Source organism: Callithrix jacchus, chromosome 13, assembly GCF_049354715.1.
Source record: "Callithrix jacchus isolate 240 chromosome 13, calJac240_pri, whole genome shotgun sequence".
Classification (NCBI taxonomy): domain Eukaryota; kingdom Metazoa; phylum Chordata; class Mammalia; order Primates; family Cebidae; genus Callithrix; species Callithrix jacchus.
In genome coordinates, this window is record NC_133514.1 from 27,603,364 (window position 1) to 27,626,096 (window position 22,733).

The 22,733-nt window shown below is 35.6% G+C and overlaps 1 protein-coding gene and 1 long non-coding RNA gene across 3 annotated transcripts in view; one reads left to right on the forward strand and one right to left on the reverse strand.

Moving 5' to 3' along the window:
* Positions 1 to 22,733, forward strand: part of SGCZ (sarcoglycan zeta) — a 1,232,742-nt gene that overhangs the window by 1,203,880 nt on the left and 6,129 nt on the right. The window contains exons 6-7 of the mRNA XM_002807483.6: positions 5,642 to 5,714; positions 11,238 to 11,361. Coding sequence (XP_002807529.4) covers positions 5,642 to 5,714; positions 11,238 to 11,361 — 197 coding nt within the window. The remainder of the gene's footprint in view (positions 1 to 5,641; positions 5,715 to 11,237; positions 11,362 to 22,733) is intronic.
* The window catches only part of LOC108588015 (uncharacterized), a 571,409-nt gene continuing 550,417 nt past the window's right edge, over positions 1,742 to 22,733 (reverse strand). For both annotated transcript variants that reach the window (XR_013525581.1, XR_013525580.1), the window contains exons 8-9: positions 22,122 to 22,226; positions 1,742 to 1,952 (exon numbers count right to left, since the gene is read on the reverse strand). This is a non-coding gene — a long non-coding RNA (uncharacterized LOC108588015). The remainder of the gene's footprint in view (positions 1,953 to 22,121; positions 22,227 to 22,733) is intronic.

A 22,733-nucleotide genomic window follows, 5' to 3' on the forward strand; every position in this document is an offset into this window, starting at 1 on the left:
TTGTATGAGGTATCTGTTGGTCTCTACTGGAAAGTGTCTCCTAGTCAGGATACATGGGGGTCAGGGAGTCACCTGAGGAGGCAAGAGCTGAAACCCTGTGCTGGGAGATCTGCTCCTCTTTTCAGAGCTGCCAGGCAGGGATGTTTAAGTCTGCTGAAGCTGTACCCACAACTGCCTCTTTTCCCAGGCACTCTGTCCCAGGAAGGTGGGAGTTTTATTTATAAGTCCTTTTGTTTTTTTCAGAGATGCCCTGCCCAGTGAGGAGGGAGTCTAGTGACACAGTCTGCCTGCAGAGGTCTTGCTGAGCTGCCGTGGGCTCCACTCAGTTTGAACTTCCCTGCAACTTTGTTTACACTGAGGTTAAAACCACCTACTTGAGCCTCAGCAATGGCTAATGCCCCTCCCCTCACCAAGCTTGAACATTTCAGGTTGAGCTCAGACTGCTGTGCTGGCTGTGAGAATTTCAAGCCAGTGGATCTTAGCTTGCTGGTGTTAATGGGAGTGGGACCCACAGAGCCAGATCACTTGGCTCCCTGCCTTCAACCCTCTTTCCAGGGGAGTGAATGGTTCTGTCTCGCTGGCATTCCAGGTGCTACTGGCATATGAGAAAAAAAAAACTGCTGCAGTTAGCTTGGTGTCTTCCCAAACAGCTCCAAGTTTTGTGCTGGAAACCCAGGGCCCTGGTATTGTAGGCACTGGAGCAAATCTCTTGGTCTGCAGGTTGTGAAGACTATGGGAAAAGCACAGTATCTGTGCTGGTGTGCACGGAACAGTCCCTAATGGCTTCCCATGGCTAGAAGAGGGAGTTTGCTGGCCACTGGTGCTTCCCGGGTGAGGCGATGCCCTACTCTGCTTTGGCTCATCCTCCTTGAGCTGCACCCACTGTCCAACCAGTCCCAATGATATGAACCAGGTACTGCAGCTGGAAATGTGGAGATCACCCACCTTCTGCGTTGATCTTGCTGGGAACTGCACACCAGAGCTGTTCCTATTTGGCCATCTTGCCAGCAACCTCAGGAACCCTTTTTAATGGAATAAAAGAAATACCAACTAATGTTTCTTCCAGTATTATTACCCCATTATTTCACCAAAATAATTTTCTGTTGGTTTGGAGGAGCAAACTCATTTCCCCTTATATTTAAGGAGGAATGAGAAGAGTTATTAGTATATAAGTTTTGACATGTTTGAAAAAACATCGTGTAACTCTGGTAGAAGTTGAAAATACCTTAGAGATCATGTTATTTGGAGCCTAATTTTACAAACAAAAACCAGAGGGCTTTAAATACTTAGCTGAGAGTTAAAAACAAACTATAAGCAAACCTGGGAATAAAACAAATCTATTCCCAGTTCATCTAGATTTTAATGCCAATTTAGATTTGGGACAACAGATGCAAATCAAGAAAAAGAAAGTAAGGTAGGGAGACTTCTGAAAAGTTTGAATATATTCACTAACACACAAATTTGAAGATGATAAACAAATAAGAATCTCTCTGTCCCTTGAGAGCTAGACAAATAGCCCTGCACCTCATCCCTATTCTGGTTTAGGAATTTGAAATGCTGCCTAAGATTCCTGTGAAGTGCCATAGGGCTGGAAGTATAGATACCTATGTTTTGTTAACCTTTGACTCGTGGTCTCTGAATTCCTTTTGTAGTTTCTCTTTCACACCAGGTTGATATCTACATAAAATTAATTCCCCCCTTTTCCCCCAAATCAAAAAAAAAACACACCTCAAAAATATTCATCATCATAGTTAATTTTATTGAAAAACTACAGACCAGTGAAAGTTCTCTTTTGGCAAATATCAGATAAAGTAACTTAAAAATATAATTTCCTGCCTTTCTTTTTCTCAATGTGATGTGTTCCTGCCTTTCTTGGTTATTTTCCTTCTTTCTGGTGCTTCTCCTTGGGTTTCCTTTGCTTGTGCTACCTCTTCTTCTGGGACCAGTGACTTCTGTAAAAAAAATATATGAATGTCAATGGATGAATAATAAGTAGCATAGGATATAACACTTATAGTATAGATAGCATTTAGAATATAGATAGCCACATCAGAAGAGGTGCTTACATTTAATAATTTGTTTTTGAGGTTGTGGCATTTTATGTAAAGGGTAGTATCCTTATGTCTTAAACTGTCTTTAAATATAAAGTAGGACAATAATCCATATCTGCCTTTTCTCATTTCCAGCAAAGCAGAATATGTTATCCTTATTCCTGCAGACGCCAGAAATTATCATAAGAATGGCTTCTATTACTTTTGAACCTGAATTTTCTTACCTCATTTTTTTCTGACAATTGCAATAGTTAATAGTATGTTTCCCTATGTCTTATAACATTGTAGTAGGTTTACATTATCTGAAACATCCTTTACAGGACTATATAATCAAACAGTACTGATCATTGTACCCTTTTGAAGACCCCTTACAATAGCAATGGAAAACAAACATTTATTTATTCAATAAGTTTAATATTAATATGTGTCTGTTATGTGCCTTTTGTCCTTTTCATGTCTATCCTTTTTTGTTTCTATGGTTTCTAGAGCCTATGATATGAGAATTCGTGACACAGTCTTTCTTTTCTTGAAGAAAAGATCTGCCCTTATGTACCAAACGAATGTTGACAAAGGGTTAGGATTTCCAGACAGAGTACATGATGCCTTATTAATTTTGAATTTATTTGATTATTCAAGACATGTTTTTAGGATAAGTACATCATCTGTCAATATCCTATACTTATACTAAAAATGATTTGATGTTTATCTGAAATTCAAATTGTCATATATTTTTAATTGCTAAATCTTACAACTCTACTAGTCTGCATGTTAAAAATATCTCTCCCATGGATTGAAAATTTGTAATTTTTTTTTTCTTCTTTTAGATAGAGTCCCCCTCTGTTGCCCAGGCTAGAGTGTAGTGGTGCAATCTCAGGTATCTCGGCTCACTGCAACCTATGCTTCCCAGGTTCAAGCTATTCTCCTGCCTCAGACTCCTGAGCAACTGTGACTACAGGTTTACACCACCATGCCCAGCTAATTTTTGTATCTTTAGTGGAGATGGGGTTTCACCATGTTGGCCAGGATGATCTGGAACTGCTGGCCTCAAGTCATCTGCCTTCTTTGTCCTCCTAAAGTGCTGGGATTACAGGCATGAGCCATTGTGCATATTCTGATTTTTTTTTTTTTTTTATGCTGTTAAAGTACATATCTAGTTCGGGTGGTTTTATTGGCCCTTACTGATTTCCTTTAAGATTATCTGTGTTGCTTATTAATTTTGTATCTTTGGCTCATTCAGGACAAAAATAGGGAGAGTGAATTTTTCCTTTTCTAGATCCCTGCATTTTGTTAATCACTTACATTATTTAGTTTACAATTTCACCCTTTAAGTGGCATGATTACATACTTATTTCCTGAAAAATCCTTTAAAAATGATGATTTTATATTGGAATTCAGAATTGAGATCTCTATCAATCAGTTTTTAATTCTCATTAAACATTTAAATTTTGATGACCTATTTTTATTTTCATTGATATATTTTGTGCTTAGTTACTAAGTACAATTATATATTTGAAATAAATAGTATTATTGATGTTTAATCATATTTCTGTCACCTTATCTGGGAAATTTCATAATCATGCAAGAGTGGAAATTAATTTTTGAACTTTGCACGTGGATAACTATATTTTCTGGTTTGTATATATTACAAAATGCCAGAGTCTCTCTTTGAGATATACAAATATATATCTTAGAATATTCTTTTGACTGCTATCCCCACTGTAATCACAAAATTAGTGTTACTTCAAACTCCTGTTTCACTTTTAAAGGCCCATTTTAAGGAATGTTCCACTTGAAGAAATAAATATTTTCCAAAATATCAAAAGAATAAACCCCTTAAATAAATAATTTCTCAAAATTTGTGAAAAAAGTCTGAAAAACAAGGACTGTATATCCCACAGTCTACTTCAACAAATGATGATAGCTTTTAGCTGATAAGCAGAAATCTGTAATCTCAAGGGTTTACTGCAGCAGAACCTCATACGTTTACTTTCAGAATCAAAGTATAGATGGAATCATACAGTTTTGAAAAAATAAAACCTCTTTTATTTATGATCAAGGTCTCTCCTGCTGTATTATGCAAGGAGTCATCTGAGGGTTCTAATACATTTCCTTATATAGCAATTTATTTTTAAGGAATTGGAATTTTAGCTTTAATTTCCTAGTGGCAATTTCATCATTGCCTCTTGAATTAATATATTTTACATGATTTTTCTCATTAGACAAAACACATTTGTTTTGTATGCTTAAAATTTATATATTTTTAAATCATATTGTATAATTTAGCTAGTGTTGTGGCCACTGATGGAACAGACATGAGGTTCTTACACCAAGAAGTTTTAAGATTAGACCAAAAAACAAAATAAATGTTTTTTTGAGGGTGAAAATCAAAGATGTTTATGCAAAATTACACACACAAGAAAAAGAGGTTTTGTTAATGTCATCTTATTTGGAACTTTTTTTTTCACTTCATTTTGGAAACAGAAGAATCCTTCCATTTTGTTCAGATAAATTATGAAAAAGCTATAGGAATCTGGAAAAACAAGTATATTAATAAATCAAAGTTGAGATAGATAGAATATCATTCAGCCTCTTGAGGAAGATATTAGAGTATATAACCTCTTCAGAAAATTATGATCCCATATGAAAACAACTATAACAAAATGAAATAAAGCAGTTCATGGTTTTAGATAAAGCCCTAACTCTAGAGAGGTCAAAGTAACATGACATGTTCTCTGTCGGTTGGTGGTTACTGTAATCAAAGGTGGTAGCTCTATGTAGAAGAACTGCTAGACATCTATGAGGCTATGTCTTTAAAAACCAATAGTAGGATAAAGTAGAATTCACCTCCACATTTTTATTCATGACCTGCTATTAATTATAGAAATGTAGAATTTGGTATTGTGACTTATCCCTCCCTCAATTTCTTTTAATTGGAAAATAAGGCAGGGGACAAAGATGAGCTTTTGTTCTTGAATGGGAATTCTCACTTACTCTTGACTTTTATAAATAATTTTAAAATCAGTTAATATATTGACATTTGTATTTACCTTGCTTGACTCTTCTCTACCTGATGATATTCTTTCAAGTCTTCACATTCATATCTTGTAATATCGTTTGGCACTGTGTCCCCACTCAAATCTATCTCAAATTGTACTCCCATAATGCCCACATATTGTGGGAGGGACCCCATGGGAGATAATTTGAATCCTGGGGGCAGTTTCCCCCATAATGTTCTCATGGTAGTGAATAAATCTCATGGGTGGTTTTATCAGGTTTCTGCTTTAGCATCTTCCTCATTTTTCTCTTGCCACTGCCATACATGCAGTGCCTTTCTCCTTCCTCCATGATTCCCAGGCTTCCCCAGACATGTGGAACTGTAAGTCCAATTAAACCTCTTTTTCTTCTCAGTCTCAGTTAGGTCTCAGTCTCAGGTAGGTCTTTATCAGCAGTGTGAAAACAAATTAATACATCATATATACCTATTTTAAGTTTTCTCTCTTTTGGAAGAATATTTGATACATAAAAATAGAGATGAAAGCCACTGTGTGAACTTTCTTATACTGACTGCTATATATTCATGCTACCCCCAGGCACTGAAGGAGCTGTTTTTGGGCACTCTGTGGAGACGCCACACATCAGAGCAGAGCCATCTCAAGATCTCAGGTAAGCATTCCTTTTATACCTGTGCCGTAAATTCCATCATTATTGATAATCCTTAATATATGAAGCAGTAAAATAAACAATTAGTGTTTCCTCCAATATATTTACAATAAATACAAAACTGAGTACATTACACAGGAAGAATGTGGAAAAGAAAAGGCAAAGGTAGAGTAAGTGAGAGCAACTAATAAACATAGGGTTGCTGAGCCTGGGCACAGTGGCTCACACCTGTAATCTCAGCACTTTGGGAGGCCAAGGTAGGAGGATAACTTGAGATGAGATCAGAAGTTCAAGACCTGGCAACATAGTGAGACCCTGTCTCTACAAAAAATAAAAAATAAAAACAAAATTAGCCAAGCATGCTGGTGCACATGTGTAGTCCAAGTTAGGAGGCTAAGACCAGAGGATTGCTTGGGTCCAGGAAGTTGAGGCTTCAGTCAACAATGATCATAGTGCTGTACTCCAGCCTGGGCAACACAGCAAGATACCATCTCTAAAAACAAACAAACAAAAAAAGCAAAAAGGAATGCTGAAAAATCTTATATATGACATATACACATAAAAACAGGGCAAATAGAGAATTGAGAAAGCTACAAATGATCACAGCAGTATATAGCAGAAAATATGGAAGCAAATGGAATCTAATCAGAAAATGGCAGAACTTAATTGGTCTATGAATGGTTCCTCAGTCTAATATTTCCAATAGAATATGCTGCTTCCTGACACTGTGATGGTTCTAAGAGGCATTATATGTAAAAGCTCTTACTATGCAGAAAATTCCAACATTATATGGAATTCTTTCCAGGATCATTATTACTATGGTTGACTACATTAGAAATATTAAAATCTGGATCCCTAATACAAAACTGCTCAGTGGATGGATCCCTAATACAAAACTGCTCAGTGGATGCTTTTAATTCAATACCTAAGATTTGGCGATTAATGATGGCTTATGGCTTAATAATAATTGATTTATGATAACTAAATTACATTCTAAAACACACAATTGTATAGGAAAAGGAAAGACACAAATAGTGCTAATGAAAATTAATCGCATATTAAAAGTCACTTGTAAAATTGGATCAAAGTATTCTGGGTGACACAGTTGCTGTCTTGGGAAGCTATATGTATATATAAAGTTAAAAGACCTTTTTATTTCATATGGATTGGTGTTTATCCCTTCCCATTGGATGACTGTACACATACTCAGATGCAAACAAGAAAATAAAGCTGGAAATCTTTAAGGCAATAAAACCATACTTTTACAACAGTAAATTTTGTAGTCCTTTAGAATTCTGTGATAAAATTTCCTAAAGAACTCAGTTTCTCACTACTTGAGTAATACAGATTCAAACTAGCTAGTGAACAATATTAGGGAAAAAAAAGTGGCCTCCTTCAAGGACCAAGACTTATTTTAGAAGAGCAAAGAAATCCTAGATATTTAGGAGTGCTGAGGAATGTGTGTAAACAGCATCTCATAGGGTGCCGTAGTCTTCATTTATGATGCTTTTTTTCAGGTAGGAATTGAACAACTTTTGCAAAAATGTATCGTATCTTTCTTCTCCTAACAAAATTTCCTTTAGAACAGGATACACATCTCCCTTGTTTATCCTTAGTGCTCTAGCAGCCAGCACTGTATCTTACACATCCTAGCTGCAATAAATGTTTATTTGCATTGCTGAAACTTAGCAAAGCTGAATAATGAGGACATTAACTAAATAAATGGGATATAAGGGAAGTGGCTACAGTTATTATTGTAATTCAGAGACAAATGTGAATAGCACTTTTCCAATTGTTTTTAATCTGTGTTTTAATATAGAAACAGCTGGTTAATTTATTGAAGAAATTTTTTAAAATATTACTAAATTTATGTAAGTATTTTAAAATGTATTTAAATTTATTATAGAAATATTTATTTCTAACATTTTAGTAACATTTTTTAATTTATACTATGTAGAGTCTATCAAAAGGAATAAGAATCAACTGCTACTTTATCTTGCTGACATATTTCAAAATTCATAAGAGAAAATGTGAATATTATAATTAGTATATAGTGTTTCTGCTTTTTATATTCCGATTAGTCATCATTATTTAAACATTGCACTAAGCTGGAGTTACCAGCTAGTTCTCAACGCAGACTGGCAACCCCTAAGATAAGTGTTACTAAATTTCCAAACTGAAACAGAAGTAAAATACAGTAATTATGTAGGTATTCAATTATTTATTTCTGTAATGAAGAATAAAAGCAGTGTGTCTGAGAAAAACTTTACAGGCCTTGCTGACAATTTTCCTTCCAGAGCAGTAAGTACTGTTAGTTGATGCCTAGTTCTAATCAACAAGGTGACATTGGTTGGCCAAGACAATGAAATAGTTTTGGGAGTAAGTATCCATGTTTTCTTTGGTTTTGTTATTGTCAAGAAAAAAAGACTAGGAAAAAAAAGCATTCAAAGTTCATTACATTAATAGAATATTGATAATGCTTTGGTGAAGAAATGTAGTGGGTTTCTATAACTTATTTATTCAGCAGATGTTTGGTGAGTGTTTACTATTTCTCAAGTTCTGTGCTAGTTTTCATGTGGAATTTAAAACTGGATTTTCTCAGATTTTGTTTTGTTGCTTTTTTTTTATACTGTTTTGCAGTATGGAGTCTATATTTTAAAGGGCTAAAACATACATGTTAAAGGGTTAATAGACATAATAGTACATTTGCTCAGAATTGCCCAGTTCTTTCTTTTTTTTTTTTTTTTTGAGACAGAGTCAGACTGAAGTGCAATGGTGCGATCTCGGCTCACCACAACCTCCACTTCCTGGGTTCAGGCAATTCTCCTCCCTCAGCCTCCTGAGTAGCTGGGACTACAGGCACGTGCCACCATGCCCAGCTAATTTTTTGTATTTTTAGTAGAGACGGGGTTTCACCATGTTGACCAGGATGGTCTCGATCTGTTGACCTCGTGATCCACCTTCCTCGGCCTCCCAAAGTGCTGGGATTACAGGCTTGAGCCACAGCGCCCGGCCTTTCTTTTTTATTTCTTACATTAATATATAGTTAAGTTACTACTGTTTGAAGAGTTTATGCACCTATGATAAAAAGTAATGATACTAATTATACAGTGTCCATTTTCCAAAAATTGTTTTGGATCTCAGATTCATTAACTACTCCATGAATAAGAAAATAATCTCCACTTGGATTCCATAAAATGAATTAATATTTAACCATATAGTTGGCATCTTTTCATAATTCTCATTCTTGCAAAAATGCAGCTTAAAACAGAAATATTAAGGCTTGCAGGTTTCGAGTTCATCTCTAGAAACACATAGCTCACATACACATCATTAATGTACTCAAACAAAAAATATCCATTTATTAAGCAGTCAGGATTTTGTCCTGAGACATTTCTTAAATAAAGGTGTAAATCACTTGGCTGATGTTCTGCCTATGAGAAGAACATTGTGATAAATAGGATTTTTGCTTTTCTTCCCTTTCCTTTTCCTTCCCTTTGTTTCTTCTGATGTTTAAGTTCTGCTTAAGTTAGTATTTAATAATTGCATCTTGCAACTTAGGTTCTCTTAAAATCTGAATTCTCTCTTCTCAGAATGTTGAGAACTCTAGAGATTTAGGCCACAGATTTTTATATTTGATAGTTTCATAACACCTTAAAAACACTATCTTGTTGCATCGTTGGTATATAAACACCGCAAACAAACAGAATGCTTTACAAAACAGGTGGTAGAGAGACTTGAGTTAAATTTAATCCTTCTTTCTGCTATAATAATCCTAGCTACCCACTGTGAAAGCTAGTCTGAAACTCACTGCCATATTTGCTATAATGCTTTCAAAATGAATACAATTGTAATTCACTAATTTAATTGACAAATTACATAGAAATCCACAAGTAATGCCAATAAACCTGGCTTTTTTTTTTCAACAGGCTTTTTCAGAGAATATTTTATAATAAAGTGAATAGTTTAATTGAAAACCTCTACTATAAGTCAGATAGTCTGCAAAATCCTCCTCAGTGAACAAGAGAGTTTCACTACAAGAGAGAAGTGGGGCAATATTTATTTGTTGATACTGTGCTGCTAAGAGTCTGTTTACTAGGTAGTTCCAGAATGGTTGTATATCAGGGGTAATCAGTGATAAAACATACATTTTAGCATTCAAATTTTGACATTTAAATACGATGCATAAAATGCTAATAGTAAATTTTATAAGTTAATAGGATTACGAGTGCTTCAAGTTTTCAAATATTCTATGGAAAATATGAGGAATTTTGTTAAAAAAATACAGATGTTTCTTAAAAATAGATATATTCAAAACCTCACCACTCCAGGGATTATACGAAGATAGATGTCCAAATGGCCCATAAGGATTAAAGTTTTAAAGCTGCTTTGGTGAGTGAAAAAAAGAGAAAATGAAAGGTCGAAACCACTTCTATATGCTGGCTCTACTCCTTCAGTATCACTTTTAAGCCTTTAAGTATGCTGTCCCTGCTGAGAGGGAGCTGAACTCCAGAGACCTAACCATTTGATGTGGTTCTTTCTACAAAACAACTCTGAATTCATTGCCTCAGAAAACAAAAACAAAACTAGTTGCATTGGGCAAGAGTTTGAATGTGAGTCTGAGGATACCCTCGTCTTAAAGTCCTGTGCTCAAGGGGAGCACAGGCAGCTGCATCCCCAAGGCAGAGAGCTGATCTAAAAAGTCCAAGGTATGGATCCTACCTCTTCTCAAACTAGGACTTTTTACCACTGCATTCTAGCTCCTGTATTCTGTCACTTTGGCTTTTTTCCTAGTATTACATTTGTAGATAATTTGAAAACTGCCTCCCAACTCTTTTTTTTTTGTAGACATGACTGTCTAAAACACTTGTTTTTTTACCATCGTGATTTATGTAGCCAACCTTCAATCACATTTGTACTTGTATATTACCCTCCTATTGATTTTTGTTTCCCAGACTGATGTGACTCATTCTGTAGACATTTCACTGAGCCAAAAGAGTCAGTTGATGTAGGAAATGTCTTTTTCATTAATGAGTACTCTGAAAATTTTTGAGCTCACAAAATTCTGACTGTACGTGCCTGAAAGTTTGCAATATTAATGATTTTCATTAAAGCATTTATCTTTACAAGATAGGGACTCTTTATGGAGGAACATATACATCTACATCCTAAATTGTAGTAATTTTTTTTATTAAACCTTCATCATTAATATTAGTGTTCTATTAAAAATGTTAGCAAGTATACTTATCACACCCTACTTTTCATGAGTATTGAGGGAAATGACAAACCATAAATAAATCATCATGGTGAGAATAAATGTAGATTTGTATAAAGAGCCAAAAAATAGGTAAGTCCATAAAAACATTTTCTAAAACTCATTTTATCTTTGCTTAAAATGACAGGACTCTTTATGCCTGTCTGGTTTGTATGTTTGTCTGGTGGTTCTTTTAAGTTGGGTAATGTGGTCTCTTGGTTTATCAAAAATTTTCTTTTCTATTAGTGATTTTTTGTTTGTTTTTCTCTTAGGCTTGAATCACCCACCAGATCCTTGATCATGGAAGCTCCTCGTGGGGTCCAGGTGAGTGCTGCTGCAGGAGACTTCAAGGCCACCTGCAGGAAGGAGCTCCATTTGCAGTCTACAGAAGGGGAGGTGAGTCCTAGAAGGTGGACCCTAGCCCTTTACTGCTGAGGGTGCACCTTTTCAAATTATATGCATATGGTTCCAGGGGAAGCATAAAGAAGTGCTTGGTAGGAAAGTTTAAGTTACAAAAACATGTATCTTGAATAGGAATTTAATACTGCTTGAATATGAAATTTGGTAACCTAATGTTACTTTCCTAAGTTACAACTCCATTTATTTTCTACTGAGAGATATTTCTTCACAAGTCAATTATAAATGGGATGTCCAAATACTTGTATTTTCAAAATGAGCAGATAAATATATCACAAACATATCAAGAATAATGACAGTCCATTTTCCTTTTTATATTTGTGTTATATTTTGTATTCATAAAGTTATTCCAGAAAGCACTTGGTTGTTTGTTTCCATCGAAAGAGTACCATCATTTATCTAGAAGAAAACCAATGTTGCACTGTTTATGAATGACATTTCCTGGATAAGGATAGAAACAATGTTTTTCTTCCATATACCCTTTCTCTCTCAAGCATTTCCTTTAAATTTTCTTGCTGCTCCTTTAGACACCATTTATGTTTTTTCTCTGTTGTAATTAACACTTTGTCTTTGGTGTTCTGTTCTTCCACTGTAAAGTGATAAGTACACACGCACTTTATTTACCTTACTTGCTATATACAATTCTTTTATCTGCAGAATCACATTTTTGTCAGTTCTGGAAATTCCCATTATTTCTTCATATAACCTCTCCCTCATTTTTCTATCTTTTTCCTGAAACTCTGGACATAACTTTTCATTTTCACACCTTCCCCATCTCTATTTCTTTATCTTACTGTATATCATGCTACTGAATTATTCAGGTCTATAGTTTCAGGAATCTCCCCAGTATCTAATCGCTTATTTAATCCATACACTGAGCTTTTAAATTTTAGTGATTATGTTTTTAATTTCTAGCATTCTTATATTTTCATTTACAGATCTGCCTAGACATCTTGGCAGATGCCTTCACGCTTGCTCGTTGTTTTTTTTTTAATTATAATTTAAGTTCTGGGGTACATGTGCAGAATGTACAGTTTTGTTATAGATTTATACCTATGACATGGTGTTATACGGCACCCAACACCCCATCAGCTACATTAGATATTTCTCCTAATGTCATCTATCCCTTAGTCCTTCACACGCTGACAGGCCCCAGTGTGTGATGTTCCCCTCCCTGTGTCCATGTGTCCTTATTGTTCAACTCCCACTTACGAGAGAGAACATGCAGTAATTTGGTTTCTCTTCTTGTATTAGTTGGCTGAGAATGATGGTTTTCAGCCACATTCATGTCCCTGCAAAGGACATGAACTCATTCTTTTTTATGGCTGCATAGTATCCCATGGTGTATATGTACTACATTTTCTTTGTCCAGTCTCAGTCTATCATTGATGGGCATTTGGGTTGGTTCCAAGTCTTTGCTATTGAGAATAGTGCTGTGGTAAACACACCTGTGCATGTACCTTTATAGTAGAATGATGTATAATCCTTTGGGTATATGCCCAGTAATGGGATTGTTGGGTCAAATTATATTTCTAGTTGTGTATCCTTGAGGAATAGCCACACTGTCTTCCACAATGGTTGAACTAATTTACACTCCCACCAACAATGTTAAAATGTACCTATTTCTCCATATCCTCTCCAGCATCTGTTGTTTCCTGATTTTTAATGATTGCCACTCTAACTGGCATGAAATGTTATCTCATTCTAGTTTTAATTTGCATTTCTCTAATGACCCATGATGATGAGCTTTTTTCATGTTTGTTGACTACATACATGTCTTCTTCTGAGAAATGTCTGTTCATATCCTTTACCCACTTTTTGATGGGGTTATTTTCTGTAAATTTGTTTAAGTTCATTGTACATTTTGGATATTAGCCCTTTGTCAGATGGGTAAACTGCAAAAATTTTCTCCCATTTTGTAGGCTGCCAGTTCACTCTGAGGATATTTTCTTTTGCTGTGCAGAAGCTCTTAAGTTTAATTAGATCCCATTTCTCTATTTTGGCTTTTGTTGCCATTAATTTTCATGTTTTCGTCATGAAGTCTTTGCCCATGCCTATGTCCTGAATGGTTTTGCCTAGGTTTTCTTCTATGTTTTTTCTGGTTTTAGGTCTTACATGTTACACAAAATTTAACTCAATGTTAATTTAAAGATTTAAATGTAAGAAAGAAATCCAGTTTCATCTTTCTGCATCTACCTAGCCAGTTTTCCCAACACCATTTATTAAATAGAGAATCATTTCCCCATTGCTTGTTTTAGTCAGGTTTGTCAAAGATCAGACCATAGTAGATGTGTGGTGTTATTTCTGAGGCCTCTGTTCTGTTCCATTAGGGTGTGTGTACATATACACACAAACAGGTGCCAGTACTATATATGTATATACCTATATAGGTGTATACCAGTACCATCTGTGTGTATATATACTGGCACCTATATATATATACACGGTACTGGCACTAGTACTGTGTGTGTATATACACACATAAAGTATGTGCCAGTATATATAACGTGTGTACACACACACGTGCCAGTACATATATATGTGTATCCCAGTACCATCTGTGTGTGTGAGTATATATATACACATACAGGTGCCAGTACCATGTGTGTGCATATATATATATACACACACACACAGGTGCCAGTACAATGTACGTATATACATATATAGGTGCATACCAGTATCATCTGTGTGTATATATACTGGCACCTATATATACACACAAACATATACATGGTACTTGCACTAGTACTGTGTGTGTGTGTATACACACACACACGTACCAGTACATATATATGTATATACATACTGGCATGTGTGTGTGCATGTATGTGTGCCAGTACCGTGTGTGTATATACATATATATGTGTATACCAGTACCATCTGTGTGTGTGTGCATATATATATACACACACACAGGTGCCAATGTATGTATATACATATATAGGTGTATACCAGTACCATCTGTGTGTGTATATATACACACGTTATATGTTATATATACATACATGGTACTGGCACCAGTGTATATATGTGTATACCAGTACCATCTGTGTGTCTGTGTATATATACATGGTACTGGCACCAATACATGTATTATCTGTGTGTGTGTGTCTGTATATATATGTATAAAAAAATATGTGCCTATATATATATATATATATAAAACGTGTGTATATATCTACACACACACGGTACTGGTGCCAGTACTGTGTATGTATATACATATATAGGTGTATACCAGTACCATCTGTGAGTTTGTGTGTATATATATATTTGTATGTATATACATGCACACACACGCCAGTATGTATATACATATATGTGTATACCAGTACCATGTATATGCATGTGTGTGTATATATATAAAATATGTAACAGTACCATGTATGTATATACATATATATACACACACACTCACAGATGGTACTGGTATACACATATGTGTATATATATATTAAAAATGTGCCTGTATGTGCTTGTATATATAACGTGGGTGTGTGTATATATATATATATATATATACACACACACACACACACACACACATTTTACATATATATACACACACACACACACACAGAGATGGTACTGGTATACACATATATATGTATATACATACATGGTACTGGCACCTGTGTGTGTGTATATAAATATATATAGGTGCCAGCATATATATATATATATTCACACACAGATGGTACTGGTATACACATATATGTATATACATACATGGTACTGGCATCTGTGTGTTTGTATATATGTGTGTGTATATATTACACACACACACACACAGTACTGGTGCACACCTATATATGTATATAGATACATGGTTCTGGCACCTGTGTATGTATGCATATATATATCTTTTGGTGCCAGTACCATGCTGTTTTATTCTTTGTAGCAGTTGTGAATGAGAATGAGAATTCACTCATAATTTGGCTGTTATTGGTGTTTAGGAATGCTTCTGATTTTTGCAAATTGATTTTGTATGCTGAGACTTTGCTGAAGTTACTTATCAGCTTAAGGAGATTTTGGGCTGAGATGATGAGGTCTTCTAAATATGTAATCATGTTATCCACAAACAGAGACAATTGGACTTCCTCTTTTCCTAGCTGAATACCCTTTATTTCTTTTTCTTGCCTGATTGAGCTGGCCATATTGAATAGTAGTGAGAGAAGGCATCCTTCTCTTGTGCCGGTTTTTAAAGGGAATGCTTACCGTTTTTGGCCATTCAGTATGATACTGGCTGTGGGTTTGTCATAAATAGTTCTTACTGTTTTTAGACATATTCCATCAGTACCTAGTTTATTGAGAGCTTAACAGCATTAAGGGCTGTTAAGACTTGTCGAAGGCCTTTTCTGCATCTATTGAAGTAATCATGTGTTTTTTGTCATGGTTCTGCTTATGTGATGGATTACATTTATTGATTTGCATATGTTGAAGCAGCGTTGTATCCCAGGGATGAATCCACCGGAGTGGTTGATAAGCATCTTGATATGCTGCAGAAGAAATGGTACCAGCCAGTGTCATACTAAATGGGCACAACTGGAAGCATTCCCTTTGAAAACTGGCACAGGTCAAAGATGTTCTCCATCACCCCTGCTATTCAACATAGTATTAGAAGTTTGGCGAGGGCAATCAGGCAAGAAAAGAAAGAAAGGGTATTTCAATTAGTAAAAGAGAAAGTCAAATTGTCTCTATTTGCAGAGGACATGATTGTTTATTTAGAAGACCCCATTGTCTCAGCCCAAAATTTCCTTAAGCTGATAAGCAACTTCAGCAAAGTCTCAGCATACAAAATCAGTGTGAAAAATCACAAGCATTTCAATACACCAATAACTGACAAATGGAGCCAAATCATGAGTGAACTCCCAAACCATGGCTAAAGGAGAGGACACAAACAGATGGAAAAACATTCCATGTTCATGGTTAGGAAGAATCAATATTGTGAAAATGGCCATGCTGCCCAAAGTAATTTACAGATTCAATGTTATCCCCATCAGGCTACCATTATCTTTCTTCACAGAACTGGAAAAAAACACCTTAAACTTCACATGGAACCAAAAAAGAGCCCACATAGCCAAGATAATCCTAAACAAAAGCATAAAAAAAGCTGGAAGCATCATGCTACCTGACCTCAAACTATACTACAAGGCTACAGTAATCAAAACAACATGGTACTGGTACCAAAGCAGAGATATAGACCTATGGAACAGAACAGGGGCCTCAGAAAAAACTCCACACATCTACAACCATTTGATCATTGACAAACATGACAAAAACAAGCAATGGAGAAAGAATTCCCTATTTAATAAATGGTGTTGGGAAAACTGGCTAGCCATATGCAGAAAGATGAAACAGGATTTCTTTCTTCCACCTGACACAAAAATTAACTCAAGGTAGATTAAATATCTAAACATAAGACCTAATGCCATAAAACCTTAGAAGACAACCTAGGCAATACCATTCAGGACATAGGCATGGGCAAGGACTTCATAACTAAAACACCAAAAGCAATGGCAACAAAAGCCAAAGTAGACAAATGGGATCTAATTAAACTTCAGTGCTTCTGCACAGTAAACTATCATTAGAGTGAACCAGTAACCAACAGAATGGGAAAAAAAATTTTCAAACTACCCATCTACCAAAGGGCTAATATTCAGAATCTGCAATGAACTTAAACATATTTACATCAAAAAAACCCCATCAAAAAGTGGGTGAGGATATGAACTGACACTTCTCAAAAGAAGACATTTATGCAGCCAACAAACATGAAAAAATGCTCATCATCACTGGTCATTAGAGAAATGCAAATCAAAACCACAATGAGATACCATCTCATGCCAGTTAGAATAGCATTCATTAAAAAAATCAGGAGACAACAGATACTGGAGAGGATGTGCAGAAACAGGTACACTTTTTCACTGTTGGTGGGAGTGTAAATTAGTTCCACCATTGTGGAAGACAGTGTAGCGATTTCTCAAGGATCTAGAACTAGAAATATAATTGGACCCAGCAATCCCATTACTGGGTATATAACCGAAGGATAAATTATTCTATTATAAAGACACATGCACATACCTGTTTATTGCAGCACTAGTCCCAACAGCAAATACTTGGAACCAACCCAAATGCTCATCAATTATAGACTCGATAAAGAAAAGATGGCATGTATACACCATGAAATACTCTATAGCCATAAAAAAGGATGAGTTCATGTCCTTTGCAGGGACATGGATGAAGGTGGAAACCATCATTCTCAGCATACTGACACAAGAAAACAAAACCAAACACACACTGTATGTTCTCACTCATAAGTGGGTGTTGTACATTGAGAACACATGAACACAGAAAGGGGAACATCACATTCTGGGGCCTGTGGGGCGATTGGGGAGGGATGGCATTAGGAGAAATACCTAACGTAGATGGCAGGGGGAATGGATGCAGTAAACCACCATGGCATGTTTATACTTAAGTAACAAACCTGCATGTTCTGCACATATACCCCAGAACTTACAGTATAATAAAAAAAGAGATAACTCCAGGAAATATATTTTTTGAAAACATATTGAAATATTCTATCAGGATTTCTCTCCACTACAGTTGTCGACTACAATGCTTTGTCTAACACAGCATGATGGAAGTCTTTCTTAAACATCTTGCATTCTCTTATCATGGTAATTGTTTCATTCAAATTACTCATAATAAATGTTAATATCTATTTTGCCTCTATATTTGAATCACTTACATATGTTCCTTTATTCATTGTATCAGCAGAATCCTTTGATTCTATTACATATTAGCACTTAATTGTCAAATGAGTATTAAGCTATAATTAAATCATAGCCACAGGTTTTCATCTGTGGTTTATTTATATAGTAATGAAGTAAAAGTACAGAAAGGCCTTAATAAAATACCATGTCTTTTTCCTATGAAGAAACCTAAAATATGTATTTTTTGCTACATTGACTATCACAGCAAGGCAGATTGATCATTTACTAAACAGTATAGAAGGATATAAAGTCCTTATCCTCAGATAGTTTTTAATATCGGATCAGATATCATGGATGAAATGTAGAATGAAATTGTATGTAAAATTCTGCATTGTTGAAGATTCAAAGTCATTTCAGACATAGTATTGCAAAGAATTTCAAACTCAAGTATGAATTGTAATTGTATGTAGAATACTGTAAGTGGTATAATGGCATATGCAATACAGTAACAACATATATACCACAAGATCAAAGAAAAAAAGGAAAACTTTTTTTTTTTTTTTGAGATAAAGGCTCACTCTTTTCACCCAGGGTGGAGTGCAGTGGCACAATCTTGGCTACCTGCAACCACTGCCTCCTGGGTACAAGCTATTCTCTTGCCTCAGCCTCCCAAGGAGCTGGGATTACAGGCATGCACCACCACACCCAACTAATTTTGGTACTTTCAGTAGAAAGGGGGTTTCACCATGTTGGCAGGCTCATCTCAAACTCCTGACCTCCGATGATCCACCAGTCTTGCCCTCTCAAAGTGCTGATTACAGGCATAAGCCACTGCACGCAGCCAAAAACAATTTTTGTTTTGAAAATCAACTAAGATTTTTTGTGAGTCATGGGCCAGATTTCAACAGGTGACAATAGAATAAATGAATTCTTGGTAGAGAGAAGACAGTGGACTGTGAATTAAGAGCTCAGGGATGTGATTCTGAGATCAGGGAAGAGTTTCAGAACCAATGGATTATATGGTTTATAAGATGATATTGAAGAGCCATATCAATTTTAGAATTTGGACAGTGAACAGCATCACTGCCTTGGCAGAAAAGAAAGATATGATCAAGTTCATTCATGCAGCACAAACCTAGGTAGGTACAAGAATTTTATGTTGGAAAGAATCAATATATAACAGCCCCTTTAATCTCACAATGTACCTTCCATCTGAAGCCAAGAACATAGTATTTTCTCTTTCTAAGGACTCCATATCAATGAATTTTTTTATTAATAAAATGACTTTTTTATATGAGTGGAGCTACAGTTTGGATCTCAGAAACAGGGAATTAGGCATTGCCATATAGCCAAATAGAATCTAAAGCAGCCCCTAAATGGATGGGAGAGCCAAAGAACACCATTATGACTATACTGAAGCAAGCTGCTCATCAGAAAGCCTGAGTACTTCAAAGTTTACTCCAGCTATGAGCCCTCCATACCTCATGCTTGAATTCTAAGGCTGTCACCTGCAAGCCTTACCTGTATTAAATGGATACTTGCTGCAGCTATTCCCTCAAACCTACATCAATTGAAAGAGACAACCAATTCCCATGTTTATATACCATGAATATATATGTTTTAGATTCATCTAGCTGTAAGCCAGCTTGCAATACAGTGTGTATGCAATAGAATTCTGTAGTTCAATTGCAAAAGCCAGAGATATGGCATGGTATAAGTAGGACCCTGCAAACCACCAGTGCTAAATAACACTACTTACTTCCTGTGCTTAACACTGAATTCACCATTCACAAAATGTTACAGTCATTGATCAACCCCACATGAGCCCTCTTCTCCACATGTCTGTTAGATTTTCATATCTTCCTCCTTAATTATGTATGCCTTAAGGTTTCTTAGCCAAAACACCAGCTCCTAATATTTCTTCAAGGTGAACTCAACTCCAAATCTACAGACTTAAACCAGTCTCAGAGGTTGCCCCTCTGTTACTTTTGGCATTTTCAAAGCTTGAGGATGCCATTCATCTGCAAGCATACTAGCTCTTGAAAAGTTGTAAGGAAAAGGCACTGAACTGCAGAAGCCCCTTTCCTCTCCCCCTCAATCAATATAAGGAATCATCTCTCATCCCCAGAGGAGAAGTAAGAGAGCCTCAAGTGTGTAACACAAAACAAGAAGAAATGAGACCCAACATCCATACCCAAAAATGTATTTCCATGAGTTTTGTTGTGTTGTTTGCTTAGTTTTGTGCACCTGTTGCTTTCACATCAGAAAAACAAATCATCTTAAAAAATAGATTCATTTCTTTCTCTTTGCTTTCCTGTTACTTAACACAGAAGTAACTATAGGGTAATATATTTCAACATTTGACATCAATAAACACAAGCTGTAATCATGCTTTTTAACTTTGAATACTGCTAATAAATGCAGCCATTCATTTGTTTTATAATGTTTTTGAACATTATAAAACACATTTATTGAATAACTGTGTTATGTAGAAGGTGTAGGTGCAGGGTTAAACATGGTAGGAATTATTAACAGTTTAAAATGATTCTATCTTTGAGAAGGATATAGTTTAGCAGGGAAAGTAAGATATGAACGTGGCTATAAGATACTATATTATGCGATCAGCAGAATACGATATTTAAAATAATAAATTGCTATGGGAGAGTCAAGTAGGAAGACTTTTTCTATCTTGGAGCACAAGAGAAAGGTATATGGAGGAGAAAACAGATGAACTGGACTCTGATGGAAGGTGTGTTTGTAACCTAGATGGGAGAGATGTGTCCAGGGTGAAGAAAGTGCAGCATGTAATTCATGCACTTCACAATTCTATGCCTTATTCCATCAGGATGAACTAAAGACAGCCCCTATCTTCATAGATCTTATTGTAAGTAGAAGAAACAAACAATGAATGACTACAAATGTAACATAATGTTACAAAGGGATTTTTACTATAGAGAAAAGTATACCTGTTAAAGAGAGAAGAAAGATTAGTAGTATTTTAATAGTGTTTAGAAAAGTTATTTCCCAGGCAGTGATCTTTGAGAGAACTGAAGCAAGTTTTTTTTGCATCCCAATTAACATAAAATATAAACTTTTGGTAATTGAATTCCTTTTCTGGCTTAATTGTAATATGGAATAGAATCTTATAGTTCAGAAATTTAAATAGCATCAAAAAGGTGGAAATATGTAAAATTCATATTTTACAGCCACCCAGTTAATATTTCACCCCACTCATTAAGTCTCTGAAGAAATGTATTTCAGTTTGAGGAAATGGTAAAAATGCTGTGAGGCTATAGTACTTTTGCTGTATTTGAGAAGATGCAAGAAGTGGAGCAAGAGGAAGAATTACTGGAAATTATGTTAGAGAGACAGGCCAGATCATATAGGTAGAGACTTTGTGCCACTGAAAGACATCAGAATCCAGTTGAAGTGTGTGGGATAACATCAGAGAATTGTGGGCACTGTAACAAGATGATTTGCATTTCCTAAAATTTCACTCTAGGAATATGTAAAACCAATGATAGGAGGACAAGAATGGGCAGCCAGGAGGCCAGGTAAGGGACCTATACAGTAGTCCTAGTACAAAACAAGATGATAGAGGGCAAAGATGGAATATTCTGTTACTCCAGTCAATTTAGGATGCCCTTTAGGAAATCATTAGCTATAATAACAACGGAAACAAGAAACAGCTAGAGAGAGCTGTTTCTTTGATCATTGAAATTCAAGATCCATTTTTCTTTTTTCTGGAACTTTCCCATGTATGTCAGAACCATATGATCACTGTCCCTCAAAGTGGTGAGTCCATGATTTAGAATAAAACAGTTTCCAAGTTAGAAGATTTAGCAAAGTAGGTATTGAACATAGGTAATATGTTTCATGGAGACTTCAAATCTAATTATAGACATTGATTATTTATTGTTCACTGTGCTGATTGGCTACTGTATTAGTTTGTTTTTATACTGCTGATAAAGACATACTTGAGATTGGGTAATTGATAAAGAAAAAGATGTTTAATAGACTCACAGTTCCACATAGCTGGGGAGGCCTCACAATCATGGCAGAAGGCAAAAGGTACATCTTCCATGGTGGCAGGCAAGCAGAAAGCAAAAGGTACATCTTACATGGTAGCTGGCAAGAGAATGAGAGAACCAAGTGAAAGGGGTTTCTCCTTATGAAATCATCAGATCTTGTGAGACTCTCACTACCAGAAGAACAGTATGGGGCAAACTGCCCCCATGATTTAATTATCTCCCACTGGGTCCCTCCCACAACACATGGGAATTATGGAACCTCAATTCAAGATGAGATTTGGGAGAGGACACAGCCAAATCATATAAGCTATTTAGTATATCCTTTAGATTAAGAATCCATACACTTTAATGAGTATTAAAAAATAGACCAAAAGTTTTTTTTAATTAATTGGCCCCTGTCAGTATTGTCATCTCCATGGACATCCTTATTTCTTCGCGTATTTTTTACACTGGGCATGGTTAAGAAGTTAAATTGAGAGACTGTCAAAATCATTAATTTTCTGTCATGTTTAAATAACTGGTTGGCCCCTTAAGCAGATTGTATGATACTGCTTTTCAGATTGAGGCTTTCTGTCAGAATGTACCATCTCCCAAAGGAAAAGAT